General features: G+C 54.4%; 1 protein-coding gene across 2 annotated transcripts in view; it reads right to left on the bottom strand.

Moving 5' to 3' along the window:
• Window positions 1-16195, bottom strand: part of NHLRC2 (NHL repeat containing 2) — a 66319-nt gene that overhangs the window by 48901 nt on the left and 1223 nt on the right. For both annotated transcript variants that reach the window (XM_075348158.1, XM_075348159.1), the window contains exons 2-5: window positions 10133-10285; window positions 8420-8875; window positions 6849-6970; window positions 6509-6638 (exon numbers count right to left, since the gene is read on the bottom strand). In XM_075348158.1, the coding sequence (XP_075204273.1) occupies window positions 6509-6638; window positions 6849-6970; window positions 8420-8875; window positions 10133-10285 (861 nt within the window). The remainder of the gene's footprint in view (window positions 1-6508; window positions 6639-6848; window positions 6971-8419; window positions 8876-10132; window positions 10286-16195) is intronic.

Genomic DNA, 16195 nt, shown 5'->3' on the forward strand with positions numbered 1-16195 from the left:
AGAGGGGCTGATATCAGTCACATGTGTAATGTCTGGGGTTATATCAGCCCTGGAGCGTTATAAGAGGGGCTGATATCAGTCACATATGTAATGTCTGGGGGTTATATCAGCACTGGAGCGTTATAAGAGGAGCTGATATCAGTCACATATGTAATGTCTGGGGTTATATCAGCACTGGGGCGTTATAAGAGGGGCTGATATCAGTCGCATATGTAATGTCTGGGGTTATATCAGCACTGGAGCGTTATAAGAGGGGCTGATATCAGACACATATGTAATGTCTGGGGTTATATCAGCACTGGGGCGTTATAAGAGGGGCTGATATCAGTCACATGTGTAATGTCTGGGGTTATATCAGCACTGCAGCGTTATAAGAGGGGCTGATATCAGTCACATATGTAATGTCTGGGGTTATATCAGCACTGGAGCATTATAAGAGGGGCAGATATCAGTCACATATGTAATGTCTGGGGTTATATCAGCACTGGAGCATTATAAGAGGGGCTGATATCAGTCACATATGTAATGTCTGGGGTTATATCAGCCCTGGAGCGTTATAAGAGGGGCTGATATCAGTCACATATGTAAGGCCTGGAGGTTATATCAGCACTGGAGCATTATAAGAGGGGCTGATATCAGTCACATATGTAGTGTCTGAGGTTATATCAGCACTGGAGTGTTATAAGAGAGGCTGATATCAGTCACATATGTAATGTCTGGGGTTATATCAGCCCTGGAGCGTTATAAGAGGGGCTGATATCAGTCACATATGTAATGTCTGAGGTTATATCAGCACTGGAGCATTATAAGAGGGGCTGATATCAGTCACATATGTAAGGCCTGGAGGTTATATCAGCACTGGAGCATTATAAGAGGGGCTGATATCAGTCACATGTGTAATGTCTGGGGTTATATCAGCACTGGAGCATTATAAGAGGGGCTGATATCAGTCACATATGTAATGTCTGGGGTTATATCAGCACTGGAGCGTTATAAGAGGGGCTGATATCAGTCACACGTGATGTAATTTTTAGGATATAGCGATGATCTCTGCCCCGACTCAGCTGCATTGTCAGTAAGTCTTCCATGATCCCCTGTGTCAGAGGTTACACTGTTGCTCTTTCTATTCCCCCATGCTTTACACTGCAGCTCAGATTCTTGCAGTGTACTTGCGTAGTCAGGAATCAGTACAAAAAAAAAAGCTGATTTTATTACAAGACAATGATCAAACACTATGAGCAGCTTAAAGAGAAAACTAAAAGAAAAAAAAAATGGTTATTTGGAAAGTGTTAGGGAGGGCGGGGGCCTGATTGTGAGGGCGGGGGCCTGATTGTCAGGGCGGGGGCCTGATTGTGAGGGCGGGGGCCTGATTGTGAGGGCGGGGCCCTGATTGTGAGGGCGGGGGCCAGATTGTGAGGGCGGGGGCCAGATTGTGAGGGCGGGGGCCAGATTGTGAGGGCGGGGGCCAGATTGTGAGGGCGGGGGCCAGATTGTGAGGGCGGGGGCCAGATTGTGAGGGCGGGGGCCTGATTGTGAGGGCGGGGGCCTGATTGTGAGGGCGGGGGCCTGATTGTGAGGGCGGGGGCCTGATTGTGAGGGCGGGGGCCTGATTGTGAGGGCGGGGGCCTGATTGTGAGGGCGGGGGCCTGATTGTGAGGGCGGGGGCCTGATTGTGAGGGCGGGGGCCTGATTGTGAGGGCGGGGGCCTGATTGTGAGGGCGGGGGCCTGATTGTGAGGGCGGGGCCCTGATTGTGAGGGCGGGGCCCTGATTGTGAGGGCGGGGCCCTGATTGTGAGGGCGGGGCCCTGATTGTGAGGGCGGGTCCCTGATTGTGAGGGCGGGGCCCTGATTGTGAGGGCCGGGGCCTGATTGTGAGGGCCGGGGCCTGATTGTGAGGGCCGGGGCCTGATTGTGAGGGCCGGGGCCTGATTGTGAGGGCGGGGGCCTGATTGTGAGGGCGGGGGCCTGATTGTGAGGGCGGGGGCCTGATTGTGAGGGCGGGGACCTGATTGTGAGGGCGGGGGCCTGATTGTGAGGGCGGGGGCCTGATTGTGAGGGCGGGGGCCTGATTGTGAGGGCGGGGGCCTGATTGTGAGGGCGGGGGCCTGATTGTGAGGGCGGGGGCCTGATTGTGAGGGCGGGGGCCTGATTGTGAGGGCGGGGGCCTGATTGTGAGGGCGGGGGCCTGATTGTGAGGGCGGAGGCCTGATTGTGAGGGCGGGGACCTGATTGTGAGGGCGGGGGCCTGATTGTGAGGGCGGGGGCCTGATTGTGAGGGCCGGGGCCTGATTGTGAGGGCGGGGGCCTGATTGTGAGGGCGGGGGCCTGATTGTGAGGGTGGGGCCTGATTGTGAGGGCGGGGGCCTGATTGTGAGGGCGGGGGCCTGATTGTGAGGGCGGGGGCCTGATTGTGAGGGCGGGGGCCTGATTGTGAGGGCGGGGGCCTGATTGTGAGGAGGGGGCCTGATTGTGAGGGCGGGGGCCTGATTGTGAGGGCGGGGGCCTGATTGTGAGGACGGGGCCTGATTGTGAGGGTGGGGCCTGATTGTGAGGGCGGGGCTTTACTGCTGCATGTTGCATTTTTGCGCTGCCATGATCATCTCTGATTGGTTGTTTCTGGAGTTGGAGAATCGCTGCTCGGAGTCCGGATGGTAAAGTCCCAGCGACCAGCGGCGACCGCAGGAAGAACGCAGCGGCCATGTCCTAATATCTCATTATAACGGCTGCCGTTACGTGTTACCCCATCCTCCTGCGCTCCCGTCAGCCACTTCCTGCTTCATGGAGGGGTCCCCCTCGGACGCCCCGTACGGGTAGCAGCCGTGTCCTGATGATATGCGACTAATGAATGCGCAGAGCTCTAATTAATGACAGTGAATAGTCTGTGCTGCGATAGTCTGCGGCGTCTCCCCCCCGGGTCTTGTTTGTCGATGTGAGGAATCGTGACGGCTGCTTCTCCCATCAGATGTAATTGCCGTGCGCTGACAGCTCATTGTACCGCGTAATCACAGGGAATATTTATATTTATCACCGCGTGAGGAACAAGTCACCATCACAACCACGGGGACAATGCAGGAAGATTCCAGCTCCGGAGGGAGAAAGGAGGCGAATGCTGAACGATCAGGTGACTCCGTGCACCCGAGCATGGTAGTGCCCGCTCATCACTAGTTACCAGTACAGAGCACCCGAGCATGGTAGTGCCCGCTCATCACTAGTTACCAGTACTGAGCACCTGAGCATGGTAGTGCCCGCTCATCACTAGTTACCAGTACTGAGCACCCGAGCATAGTAGTGCCCGCTCATCACTAGTTACCAGTACTGAGCACCTGAGCATGGTAGTGCCCGCTCATCACTAGTTACCAGTACTGAACACCCGAGCATGGTAGTGCCCGCTCATCACTAGTTACCAGTACTGAGCACCCGAGCATGGTAGTGCCCGCTCATCACTAGTTACCAGTACTGAGCACCCGAGCATGGTAGTGCCCGCTCATCACTAGTTACGAGTACTGAACACCCGAGCATGGTAGTGCCCACTCATCACTAGTTACCAGTACTGAGCACCCGAGCATGGTAGTGCCCGCTCATCACTAGTTACCAGTACTGAGCACCAGAGCATAGTAGTGGCCGCTCATCACTAGTTACCAGTACTGAGCACCCGAGCATGGTAGTGCCCGCTCATCACTAGTTACCAGTACTGAGCACCAGAGCATGGCAGTACCCGCTCATCACTAGTTACCAGTACTGAGCACCCGAGCATGGTAGTGCCCACTCATCACTAGTTACCAGTACAGAGCACCAGAGCATGGCAGTACCCGCTCATCACTAGTTACCAGTACTGAGCACCCGAGCATGGTAGTGCCCACTCATCACTAGTTACCAGTACAGAGCACCTGAGCATGGTAGTGCCCGCTCATCACTAGTTACCAGTACTGAGCACCCGAGCATGGTAGTGCCCGCTCATCACTAGTTACCAGTACTGAGCACCTGAGCATGGTAGTGCCCGCTCATCACTAGTTACCAGTACTGACCACCCGAGCATGGTAGTGCCCGCTCATCACTAGTTACCAGTACTGAGCACCTGAGCATGGTAGTGCCCGCTCATCACTAGTTACCAGTACTGATAACCTGAGCATGGTAGAGCCCGCTCATCACTAGTTACGAGTACTGAGCACCTGAGCATGGTAGTGCCCACTCATCACTAATTACCAGTACTGAGCACCTGAGCATGGTAGTGCCCGCTCATCACTAGTTACCAGTACTGAGCACCCGAGCATGGTAGTGCCCGCTCATCACTAGTTACCAGTACAGAGCACCAGAGCATGGCAGTGCCCGCTCATCACTAGTTACCAGTACGGAGCACCCGAGCATGGTAGTGCCCGCTCATCACTAGTTACCAGTACGGAGCACCCGAGCATGGTAGTGCCCGCTCATCACTAATTACCAGTACTGAGCACCTGAGCATGGTAGTGCCCACTCATCACTAGTTACCAGTACTGAGCACCCGAGCATGGTAGTGCCCGCTCATCACTAGTTACCAGTACAGAGCACCCGAGCATGGCAGTGCCCGCTCATCACTAGTTACCAGTACGGAGCACCCGAGCATGGTAGTGCCCGCTCATCACTAGTTACCAGTACGGAGCACCCGAGCATGGTAGTGCCCGCTCATCACTAGTTACGAGTACTGAGCACCCGAGCATGGTAGTGCCCGCTCATCACTAGTTACGAGTACTGAGCACCCGAGCATGGTAGTGCCCACTCATCACTAGTTACCAGTACAGAGCACCCGAGCATGGCAGTGCCCGCTCATCACTAGTTACCAGTACGGAGCACCCGAGCATGGCAGTGCCCGCTCATCACTAGTTACCAGTACGGAGCACCCGAGCATGGTAGTGCCCGCTCATCACTAGTTACCAGTACTGAGCACCCGAGCATGGTAGTGCCCGCTCATCACTAGTTACCAGTACAGAGCACCCGAGCATGGTAGTGCCCGCTCATCACTAGTTACCAGTACTCAGCACCTGAGCATGGTAGTGCCCGCTCATCACTAGTTACCAGTACAGAGCACCCGAGCATGGTAGTGCTCACTCATCACTAGTTACCAGTACTGAGCACCCGAGCATGGTAGTGCCCGCTCATCACTAGTTACCAGTACTGATCACCTGAGCATGGTAGTGCCCGCTCATCACTAGTTACCAGTACTGAGCACCTGAGCATGGTAGTGCCCGCTCATCACTAGTCACCAGTACTGAGCACCTGAGCATGGTAGTGCCCGCTCATCACTAGTTACCAGTACTGAGCATCCGAGCATGGTAGTGCCCGCTCATCACTAGTTACCAGTACTGAGCACCTGAGCATGGTAGTGCCCGCTCATCACTAGTTACCAGTACTGACCACCCGAGCATGGTAGTGCCCGCTCATCACTAGTGAGGATTAGTCTGGGAATGAATGATTAGACAGCGCAGAGTCACCGCCCGCCTCGCTGTGTCTAGAATAACATCCACATTGCATCCAACCTTTAGTCTGCTGGGATCCGTCCGGCCGTACTCCCTGGGGGAAGGCGCTGAGTAAGATTGGGGCTGTGCAGCAGCAGATATCAGCCAGTGACAGCCACTCAGGTCATAGATGAAATTAGTTTTAAATTTTGTTTACTTGCAATTTTAGAGGGCGGCCACCAGGGGGAGTGTAGAGGCAAAGCCGCCAATGACAGGCGCAGCTACAATGTCAGGAGCACAGAATATATATGTGAGGATTAAAACAATAATACCTAAGTGCCGAGTGTGGGAATCAGGGGGTGTCGGCGGGTGGACGCTGGGGGGTGTCGGCGGGTGGACGCAGGGGGGTGTCGGCGGGTGGACGCAGGGGGGTGTCGGCGGGTGGACGCAGGGGGGTGTCGGCGGGTGGACGCAGGGGGGTGTCGGAAAGAGGACGCAGGGGGGTGTCGGAAAGAGGACGCAGGGGGGTGTCAGCAGGTGGATGCAGGGGGGGGTGTCGGCAGGTGGACGCAGGGGGGTGTCGGCGGGCGGACGCAGGGGGTGTCGGCGGGCGGACGCAGGGGGGCGACGGCAGGTGGACGCAGGGGGGCGACTGCGGGTGGAGGCTGGGGGCGACGGCGGGTGGACGCAGGGGGTGTTGGCGGGCGGACGCAGGGGGGCGACGGCAGGTGGACGCTGGGGGCGACGGCAGGTGGACGCTGGGGGCGACGGCAGGTGGACGCTGGGGGCGACGGCAGGTGGACGCTGCGGGCGACGGCAGGTGGACGCTGCGGGCGACGGCAGGTGGACGCTGCGGGCGACGGCAGGTGGACGCTGCGGGCGACGGCAGGTGGACGCTGCGGGCGACGGCAGGTGGACGCTGGGGGCGACGGCAGGTGGACGCTGGGGGCGACGGCAGGTGGACGCAGGGGGGTGTTGTTATTTTTGCTACATCCACGCGCAAAGTAAAGTTTTTATATTTAGCCCAGACAATCCCTTTTACATGTAAGTGAATGTTGAAGATAAAACACAGACGCACCTTGAGCACCAAATGCCACATCCCACGGCGAGCTGATCGGCTGCAGCGGTCCTTGAGCGCCTCCCTCCTTGTCTGATCCTTGACTGCCGGTCCCGGCCACAGTGCTCACCGATAACGTGTCCAGATCAACCTGGCAACAAAACAAGAAAAAGAACTGATCGGAAAACACAAAACATTGTCCAGGACATAAGTAAATTCACAGGAGATAAATGTACATTCCGCCGGATTGGCCGCCATTCTCGTCTATTGGGGCCTCTTGTCTGTCCCCCTCCAATGACAGATGATCCGGAGCGGGGGTCATGGGGGTCCGGGGCGCTCTGCATGGACGGAGGACTCCTACCTTCCTGATGAGGTGGTTTTCCGTATCAGCCACGTAGACGGTTTTCTCTCGTATAGCGACGCCTTGAGGGGCATTGAATAAGGTTTGTGAGAAGCCTCCGTCCCTCCAGCCGCTGTCAGGCCCTGCGCAGAACACAACGTCCGGTCACTGACGAGGCCGCTGTACATTAGTGCCATGTATGTCGCATGAAGACTCATAGACCCACCACTGATCAATTCATCCAGAAAGACGAGCTCCTGAGCAAAGCACAACCTCACCGGGTCAGCAGAAGCTGCGGCGGGCGACGCTCCCGGAGACACTCATTATTCAGCGTGTATACGGAGTATACGGGGAGCGCCCTCCGGTGGTGGCCGTGCACAGACCATATTCTACACCTATGACTATGCCAGGGCTGTGGAGCGCTGACGACTATTAAATATGTAATATGGGAGGATTCTGCACAGAGCGGAGATTTGGGGTAATCGCTCACATTTAGGGCGGCTATGTCTCCAGCAGAAGCAGCCGGGATCGGCTCATTAACCCCTAGGATGCTGAAGTTCATAGCAATGACGACATTTAGGCTATGTGCCCACGGGCGCTCGTACCTGCGCATGTGTCCCGCAGCTGCCCGCCGGCGTCCGCAGCTATTTTTAGCTGCGGGATTCCAGCGATACAGCTGCGGTAAACCTGCGGACATTCATGCGGCTTACCTGCGGACGTCCCGGCCTCTATCTCCATAGCGGAGGGCCGGGACATCCACAGGTAATTCCGCATGAATAATTGACATGCAATTATACGTGCGGATGCGGACATCCACAGCATGGTCGGCAGCCGCACTTTCCGCAGCGTGGACACAGCACTCCCCATGTCCCATAGGATAACATGGGGAGTGACTGTACATGCTAAAACCTGCGAATTTATCTGGAAAATCCAGATAAATCCGCAGGTTTTCTGTGGCAAAATCCGCAGATGCAAGCTCCCGTGGGCACATAGCCTTAGAGTGTCTATTTGTCTTAAAGGGAATCTGTCACAAGGTTTTTTCTCCCTCAGTATAATGTAGGGGCAGAGATCCTGATTTCAGCGATGTGTCACTTACTGAGCTGTTTGCTGTCATTCCGATAAAATCAGTGTTTTCTCTGCTGCAGATCTAGCAGTTATACAGAGCTCATGAATATGCTGGACTACCTGCAGCACGCCAAGTAGTCCTGGAATGATGATCTCCTGCTGATTAAACAGGGATTTTATTAAAACTACACTAAGCAGCCCAGTAAGTGACACATCGCTGGAATCAGGATCTCTGTCCCTACATTTTGCGGCTCTCAGATTAGGTGACAAAAACCTAGAGAAAGATTCCCTTTAATGGAGCAAAGCAAGAAAATATTTTGTAACAATGTGTCAGTGAAGGTAAAACGAACAATCAGCCTGGAGTCTTAGCGGTCTAAAGACAGGACCGGGTGTAGAGAAATGATTGTTGGACCGGATGTAGCTGTAACAAACCCTCAGCTCTCACAGGCATTTAAAGCAAACGATAGAGTGATGGCCGCCCGACACCACATTCTCAGAATACAAAGCCAGTACCCTCCCGTTCTCACCTCCTATGGTGTGCTGGATTCGGCCGTCCTTGGACACCACCAGGATTCTGTGATGACCGGTATCGGAGATCACCAGGACGTCACCAGATGGATCTACGGCCACCTTACCGGGAAACAGCAGCGGTGACGGCGGCAGCGAGTCCTTGTACAGCCGCCGGGGGATCCGGTCCTCCGTTATTTCATGTTTCTCCTTGTAGAACTTTAGCGCCATCGAAGTGAAGAGGAACAAGTTCTCCTTGTGTCCTTCTCCAACCAGAGAGAACAGGAGGTTCCCCCGAGGGCCGATCAGGACGAGGGTCGGCCAGCACGACACCTCCAGCTCCTGCCACAAGGTGGCGTCAGCGTCGTTCACCACTGGGTGGCTGATGCTGTACCGCAGAACCGCGCTCTTTATGTTATCCAGAACCCGCTCGTTAGGAAACTTGGCGGAATGCACCCCGATAATGACTAGTCCGTCTGGAGGAAGAAAGAGCGTTAGATCTACAAGATCTCCAGCGCAGCAAAACCGAATAAACCAATCATCAATAAGAGAAGACCCGGACAAGGGAACCAGGAGCAGATTTCATGGTAGTTTTCAGATTTTGTTGGTGCAGAAGCATCAGGTCCTGCAGGCGGCTCATATATTACACATTACTGATGATGATGGAGGGCAACGGAGGTGAGGAGGGAAGGCCAAAGCTATGACACTCCCGTCCTTCCACTGGCAGCCTCCAGCTGTCCTGCAGACATGTCCTGCTCACTCACATTGAAGACCCCCATACAGACGAGACCACCACCTCTACAGACCCACCCCATAGACACGGCCGCTCAGCAGAGTATTCAGGTGTTTCCTGGGGCCCCTCTCATCCCCTCTCCCAGATGGCTCTGGCAATGGGATATTAGATGGAAGACAAAAGGATCGGCAAAAGAAACCGATCAGAAGGTTTTTGCATAATGAATAGCATCATTTATTTATTTATTAAAGAGATTTAACTGCCAGTTATGAGAAATCTAATGTGAGAGTCATATGCAAATGAAGCTGTGAGTGCAAAGTGGGCGTATCATGTGGAAGACAGAATACGTGCACTGACACCTGATTTACGTGTGGTTCATTTGTTAGATTTCTGATGACTGGCACATTGGATCTATCGGTTCCATGATCCTCATCTCTGTTAGGAGGTCTCCTGACGAAGCCCTACAGTGAAACGCGCGTTGAGGCCCCTCCCCACGCCTGGTCTGCCTCACCTCTTCCCTGCTGTCTCCATTATGTCTCAAGGTATTCTGCCTTTTTTTTTTATTTTAGCCGCTGTTGGAGGAAGCAGTCTAGGGTGATTTAGGCATTCTATTGTGTGTCAGATACACCCTCTCTCCCGCAGCTATTGTTGCACGCACATTCACATATACCTCTTTAGCAGGCTATACTGCCCTCTTGAGGCAGCCCAAGGCGTTCCCTGGGTGTTTTTCTGGGCAAGGTGTGTTCCATCAACCACTGTGCACTTGTGTTACCTTTTTGTACTAATAAAGTGTATTTTGTATTTGACAACAAATCTCTCCTGGTCCTCTTTTGGTTTGTGTATCCCTGGCATTAATCTATCGTTATATCGCCATAGGGTATCACAACATTTAGGTTTTATTATCTCCCTCCATACCCCGTGTGGAGTCTGCAGGATATCATTACAAGATGTAATTTATGGTATTGTCCGGGGTAGATCCACAGCACAGCAGATCCAGTACCTGCGTCACAGAAGCGCTGCTCCAGAGCGTGCAGGTCAGGGAGGATGTGCATACAGTTGATGCAACAATAGGTGAAAAAATCCAGCAGCACGACCTTCCCTGCGAGATCCCTGTGCAGGGACATGGAGCCGTCCGTGTTCAGCCATTCTAACTCTGCAAAATGCAAAAAAAGATGAATAAAATATAAGACGTGAAATAAAAGCACCAACAGATGCACCATCAGAAACCGCAGAACGTGCAGAAAGCTGCGCCATAACTACAAGAGCTGCATTTACAGGGGGTCCTGGTGTGGAGGTCGCCTGAGCTGTAGTTTGTTTGTTTAAACATAATAAGAATATCTGTGTATGTAAATAATCAAAATGTAGATGTAGTTGAATAATAATTTGTATGTCTATGTAGCCATCGCATAGACCCATAATATAATTCAAAGCTGTATAGTCATGAAGGAGTTAACAAAAGATAATGAAGCCAGAATGTGAAGCTGCAAAGTCTTATCAGTAGAGTTTGCACAGAAAGAATGTACAAGAAACAAACAATGTGCTGGGAGAAAATAGGGAGTGAAATACTCCTTACTCCCTTTTTCTAGCTTCAAGGTTAGAGATGCAAACTGTATAATTGGGTTTCTTCCAATACACGAGCTCAGTGGATGACGCTGGCTGAAAGAGAGAACATGTCTGTGTTCATTGTTTTATATATTGATATATCGGCACTGATATACAGCTAATACGGCACAGTCTGTGGATATCCCGAACAAAGACTCCATTAGCAGTCTTTACCTAAATTCCTCCCTTGAAACTGGAAGCGGCTGCACAACAGGAGAGCGAGGACAGGGCTCTGCCATCAGAAAGAAAAGTGGAACTGATGAAGACCCTGAGAAATCTGCTCCGGAGCCTAGTCCAGTAAATGAGCGGGTCTGCACGGTTTATACTGTTCAGTGTATAATATTTATTATTAATAATTAGTCGATGGCTTCAGAGCTGAAATCTCCCAGTATTCCCTCCGGTCCCATCACCACACCTGCTGACATTCTCAGTGAGGCCACACGACGTGATAGACTGTGCGCCCGATACTCCACGCTCCTGCAGGGGGCGGATGGCCACGTTTTGTTCCATGATCCCGTGGCCATCGTCTGCTGTCGGTGGACAGAGATCCAGCCATGCTGCACCGTGTGGCCTCTGTACATGTTCTGCACATTAGCTGCAGGCGTACGAAGGGTCTGCGCAGCACAGCGGCAAATTACATACGGTGACTATACCGAACGTCTCATTGTCATTTGCAAACGCTTATAGGTTTGGTGAGGATTTTGGTCGCCTCCTGCTCTTGTTATGGGGGATCTGTGGATTGGATTGTTACACATCACCGTACAACCGTATTCACATGCGACGCTTTGTGAGAAACAAACGTTTCTTTATTTCTTGACCAGAGGAATTATCTGACGGGAACAGCTGAGAGACGATCAGCCAATGACTTCTACATTATCTAACACAAAACTGACACCTGCCGCCATGATCGTCCGAAACCGCAGAGAGGAGAGGAACCGCAGAGAGGAGAGAAACCGCAGAGAGGAGAGAAACCGCAGAGAGGAGAGAAACCGCAGAGAGGAGAGAAACCGCAGAGAGGAGAGAAACCGCAGAGAGGAGAGGAACCGCAGAGAGGAGAGGAACCGCAGAGAGGAGAGGAACCGCAGAGAGGAGAGGAACCGCAGAGAGGAGAAGAACCGCAGAGAGGAGAGGAACCGCAGAGAGGAGAGAAACCGCAGAGAGGAGAGGAACCGCAGAGAGGAGAGAAACCGCAGAGAGGAGAGAAACCGCAGAGAGGAGAGAAACCGCAGAGAGGAGAGAAACCGCAGAGAGGAGAGGAACCGCAGAGAGGAGAGAAACCGCAGAGAGGAGAGGAACCGCAGAGAGGAGAGGAACCGCAGAGAGGAGAAGAACCGCAGAGAGGAGAGGAACCGCAGAGAGGAGAGGAACCGCAGAGAGGAGAGGAGAGAAACCGCAGAGAGGAGAGAAACCGCAGAGAGGAGAGAAACCGCAGAGAGGAGAGAAACCGCAGAGAGGAGAGAAACCGCAGAGAGGAGAGGAACCGCAGAGAGGAGAGAAACCGCAGAGAGGAGAGGAACCGCAGAGAGGAGAGGAACCGCAGAGAGGAGAAGAACCGCAGAGAGGAGAGGAACCGCAGAGAGGAGAGAAACCGCAGAGAGGAGAGAAACCGCAGAGAGGAGAGAAACCGCAGAGAGGAGAGAAACCGCAGAGAGGAGAGAAACCGCAGAGAGGAGAGAAACCGCAGAGAGGAGAGAAACCGCAGAGAGGAGAGGAACCGCAGAGAGGAGAGGAACCGCAGAGAGGAGAGGAACCGCAGAGAGGAGAGGAACCGCAGAGAGGAGAGGAACCGCAGAGAGGAGAGAAACCGCAGAGAGGAGAGGAACCGCAGAGCGGAGAGGAGAGGAACCGCAGAGAGGAGAGAAACCGCAGAGAGGAGAGGAACCGCAGAGAGGAGAGGAACCGCAGAGAGGAGAGGAACCGCAGAGAGGAGAGGAACCGCAGAGAGGAGAGGAACCGCAGAGAGGAGAGGAGAGAAACCGCAGAGAGGAGAGAAACCGCAGAGAGGAGAGGAACCGCAGAGAGGAGAGGAACCGCAGAGAGGAGAGGAACCGCAGAGAGGAGAGGAACCGCAGAGCGGAGAGGAACCGCAGAGAGGAGAGGAACCGCAGAGAGGAGAGGAGAGAAACCGCAGAGAGGAGAGGAGAGAAACCGCAGAGAGGAGAGAAACCGCAGAGAGGAGAGAAACCGCAGAGAGGAGAGAAACCGCAGAGAGGAGAGGAACCGCAGAGAGGAGAGGAACCGCAGAGAGGAGAGGAACCGCAGAGAGGAGAGGAACCGCAGAGAGGAGAGGAACCGCAGAGAGAAGAGGAACCGCAGAGAGGAGAGGAACCGCAGAGAGGAGAGGAACCGCAGAGAGGAGAGGAACCGCAGAGAGGAGAGAAACCGCAGAGAGGAGAGAAACCGCAGAGAGGAGAGAAACCGCAGAGAGGAGAGGAACCGCAGAGAGGAGAGAAACCGCAGAGAGGAGAGGAACCGCAGAGAGGAGAGGAACCGCAGAGAGGAGAGAAACCGCAGAGAGGAGAGAAACCGCAGAGAGGAGAGAAACCGCAGAGAGGAGAGAAACCGCAGAGAGGAGAGAAACCGCAGAGAGGAGAGAAACCGCAGAGAGGAGAGAAACCGCAGAGAGGAGAGAAACCGCAGAGAGGAGAGAAACCGCAGAGAGGAGAGGAACCGCAGAGAGGAGAGAAACCGCAGAGAGGAGAGAAACCGCAGAGAGGAGAGAAACCGCAGAGAGGAGAGAAACCGCAGAGAGGAGAGAAACCGCAGAGAGGAGAGAAACCGCAGAGAGGAGAGAAACCGCAGAGAGGAGAGAAACCGCAGAGAGGAGAGAAACCGCAGAGAGGAGAGGAACCGCAGAGAGGAGAGGAACCGCAGAGAGGAGAGGAACCGCAGAGAGGAGAGGAACCGCAGAGAGGAGAGGAACCGCAGAGAGGAGAGGAACCGCAGAGAGGAGAGAAACCGCAGAGAGGAGAGGAACCGCAGAGAGGAGAGAAACCGCAGAGAGGAGAGAAACCGCAGAGAGGAGAGGAACCGCAGAAAGGAGAGAAACCGCAGAAAGGAGAGAAACCGCAGAAAGGAGAGAAACCGCAGAGAGGAGAGGAACCGCAGAAAGGAGAGGAACCGCAGAAAGGAGAGAAACCGCAGAAAGGAGAGAAACCGCAGAGAGGAGAGGAGAGAAACCGCAGAGAGGAGAGGAACCGCAGAGAGGAGAGAAACCGCAGAGAGGAGAGAAACCGCAGAGAGGAGAGAAACCGCAGAGAGGAGAGAAACCGCAGAGAGGAGAGAAACCGCAGAGACGAGAGGAACCGCAGAGACGAGAGGAACCGCAGAGACGAGAGGAACCGCAGAGACGAGAGGAACCGCAGAGACGAGAGGAACCGCAGAGACGAGAGGAACCGCAGAGACGAGAGGAACCGCAGAGACGAGAGGAACCGCAGAGAGGAGAGGAACCGCAGAGAGGAGAGGAACCGCAGAGAGGAGAGAAACCGCAGAGAGGAGAGAAACCGCAGAGAGGAGAGGAACCGCAGAGAGGAGAGGAACCGCAGAGAGGAGAGGAGAGAAACCGCAGAGAGGAGAGAAACCGCAGAGAGGAGAGAAACCGCAGAGAGGAGAGAAACCGCAGAGAGGAGAGGAACCGCAGAGAGGAAAGGAACCGCAGAGAGGAAAGGAACCGCAGAGAGGAGAGGAGAGAAACCGCAGAGAGGAGAGAAACCGCAGAGAGGAGAGAAACCGCAGAGAGGAGAGAAACCGCAGAGAGGAGAGAAACCGCAGAGAGGAGAGAAACCGCAGAGAGGAGAGAAACCGCAGAGAGGAGAGAAACCGCAGAGAGGAGAGAAACCGCAGAGAGGAGAGAAACCGCAGAGAGGAGAGAAACCGCAGAGAGGAGAGGAACCGCAGAGAGGAGAGGAACCGCAGAGAGGAGAGGAACCGCAGAGAGGAGAGGAACCGCAGAGAGGAGAGAAACCGCAGAGAGGAGAGGAACCGCAGAGAGGAGAGGAGATAAACCGCAGAGAGGAGAGAAATCGCAGAGAGGAAAGGAACCGCAGAGAGGAGAGAAACCGCAAAGAGGAGAGAAACCGCAGAGAGGAGAGGAACCGCAGAGAGGAGAGAAACCGCAGAGAGGAAAGGAGAGAAACCGCAGAGAGGAGAGAATGAGGAATATTCACCTATTACCGGTGACGGGAAACTGCTCATCTCCACACTGTCACCTATTCACAGGACAGAAGACCCCAGATCACTGGGGAGATCGGACGGCCGGGACCCCCGATCCTGACAGTGAAGCGCTGAGATGTAAGGACGCAGTAATAGCTGCTTTACGTCAGCTCCACTACCTGCGAGGTTGAGGGACGCGGCCAGTGCGGTCCTCCATGGTTTGTATGGCGGACGGGGTCATGTGAGCACATCCACCAATCCAATGCAGCATTGCAGAGCCTCATTCTTAGCATTGATGGGATCCCAGTGATCAGAAAGTCATCGCTAACCTGTGCAGAGGGGAGGACTGGAAATGCCGGGTTCCCTGTAAAGGGTTATTATTGGCATTATATTTCTGCTGCATAAATTCCGGGCCCCATGAATCACAGCGCGGCTGCAGCAGCTGCGGTTTATTGTGACCACTGCAGCAATTCCCAGAAAACACATTTTGAAAAACTGTCCAGGGCCCATAGAAAGAATCCTGACTGCTCCGAGGCTGGACCCCGGCAGACTGCTCCGACAATGCGGGCCCCGGCAGACTGCTCCGACGCCGGGCCCCGGCAGACTGCTCCGACGCCGGATCCCGGCCAACTTCACCCCACCTTGTTACAGATGACAGACAGATCTCTCGCTATAGTCAAACACAGAAGACCTGTCAATCACCTGGAGGGGGTGGCGAGAAGCCTCTGGGGGCTATAGGGAGAGAGTTGGGTGAGAAGAAGCTGCATAGGGAGAGAACTGACAATCGCAGTGCTGAGCCGTACACCACCGAGCCGTACACCGCCGAGCACAGCGCCGAGCCGTACACCGCCGAGCACAGTGCCGAGCCGTACACCGCCGAGCACAGTGCCGAGCCGTACACCGCCGAGCACAGTGCCGAGCCGTACACCGCCGAGCACAGTGCCGAGCCGTACACCACCGAGCACAGTGCAGAGCCGTACACCACCGAGCACAATACTGAGCAATAGATGGAGCGGTGTAAAACCGCCGTCACTGGACTCTGGAGGAGACATGTCCTCTGCAGTGATGGATCGCATTTCTGTATCTGCGTCTGATGGAGGGGTCTGGGTTTGGTGATGGAGGGGTCTGGGTTTGGTGATGGAGGGGGTCTGGGTTTGGTGATAGAGGAGTCTGGGTTTGGTGATAGAGGAGTCTGGGTTTGGTGATGGAGGAGTCTGGGTTTGGTGATGGAGGAGTCTGGGTTTGGTGATGGAGGGGTCTGGGTTTGGTGATGGAGGGGTCTGGGTTTGGTGATGGAGGGGTCTGGGTT

The sequence above is a fragment of the Anomaloglossus baeobatrachus genome, chromosome 5, assembly GCF_048569485.1.
Source record: "Anomaloglossus baeobatrachus isolate aAnoBae1 chromosome 5, aAnoBae1.hap1, whole genome shotgun sequence".
NCBI classification, from domain to species: Eukaryota; Metazoa; Chordata; class Amphibia; order Anura; family Aromobatidae; genus Anomaloglossus; species Anomaloglossus baeobatrachus.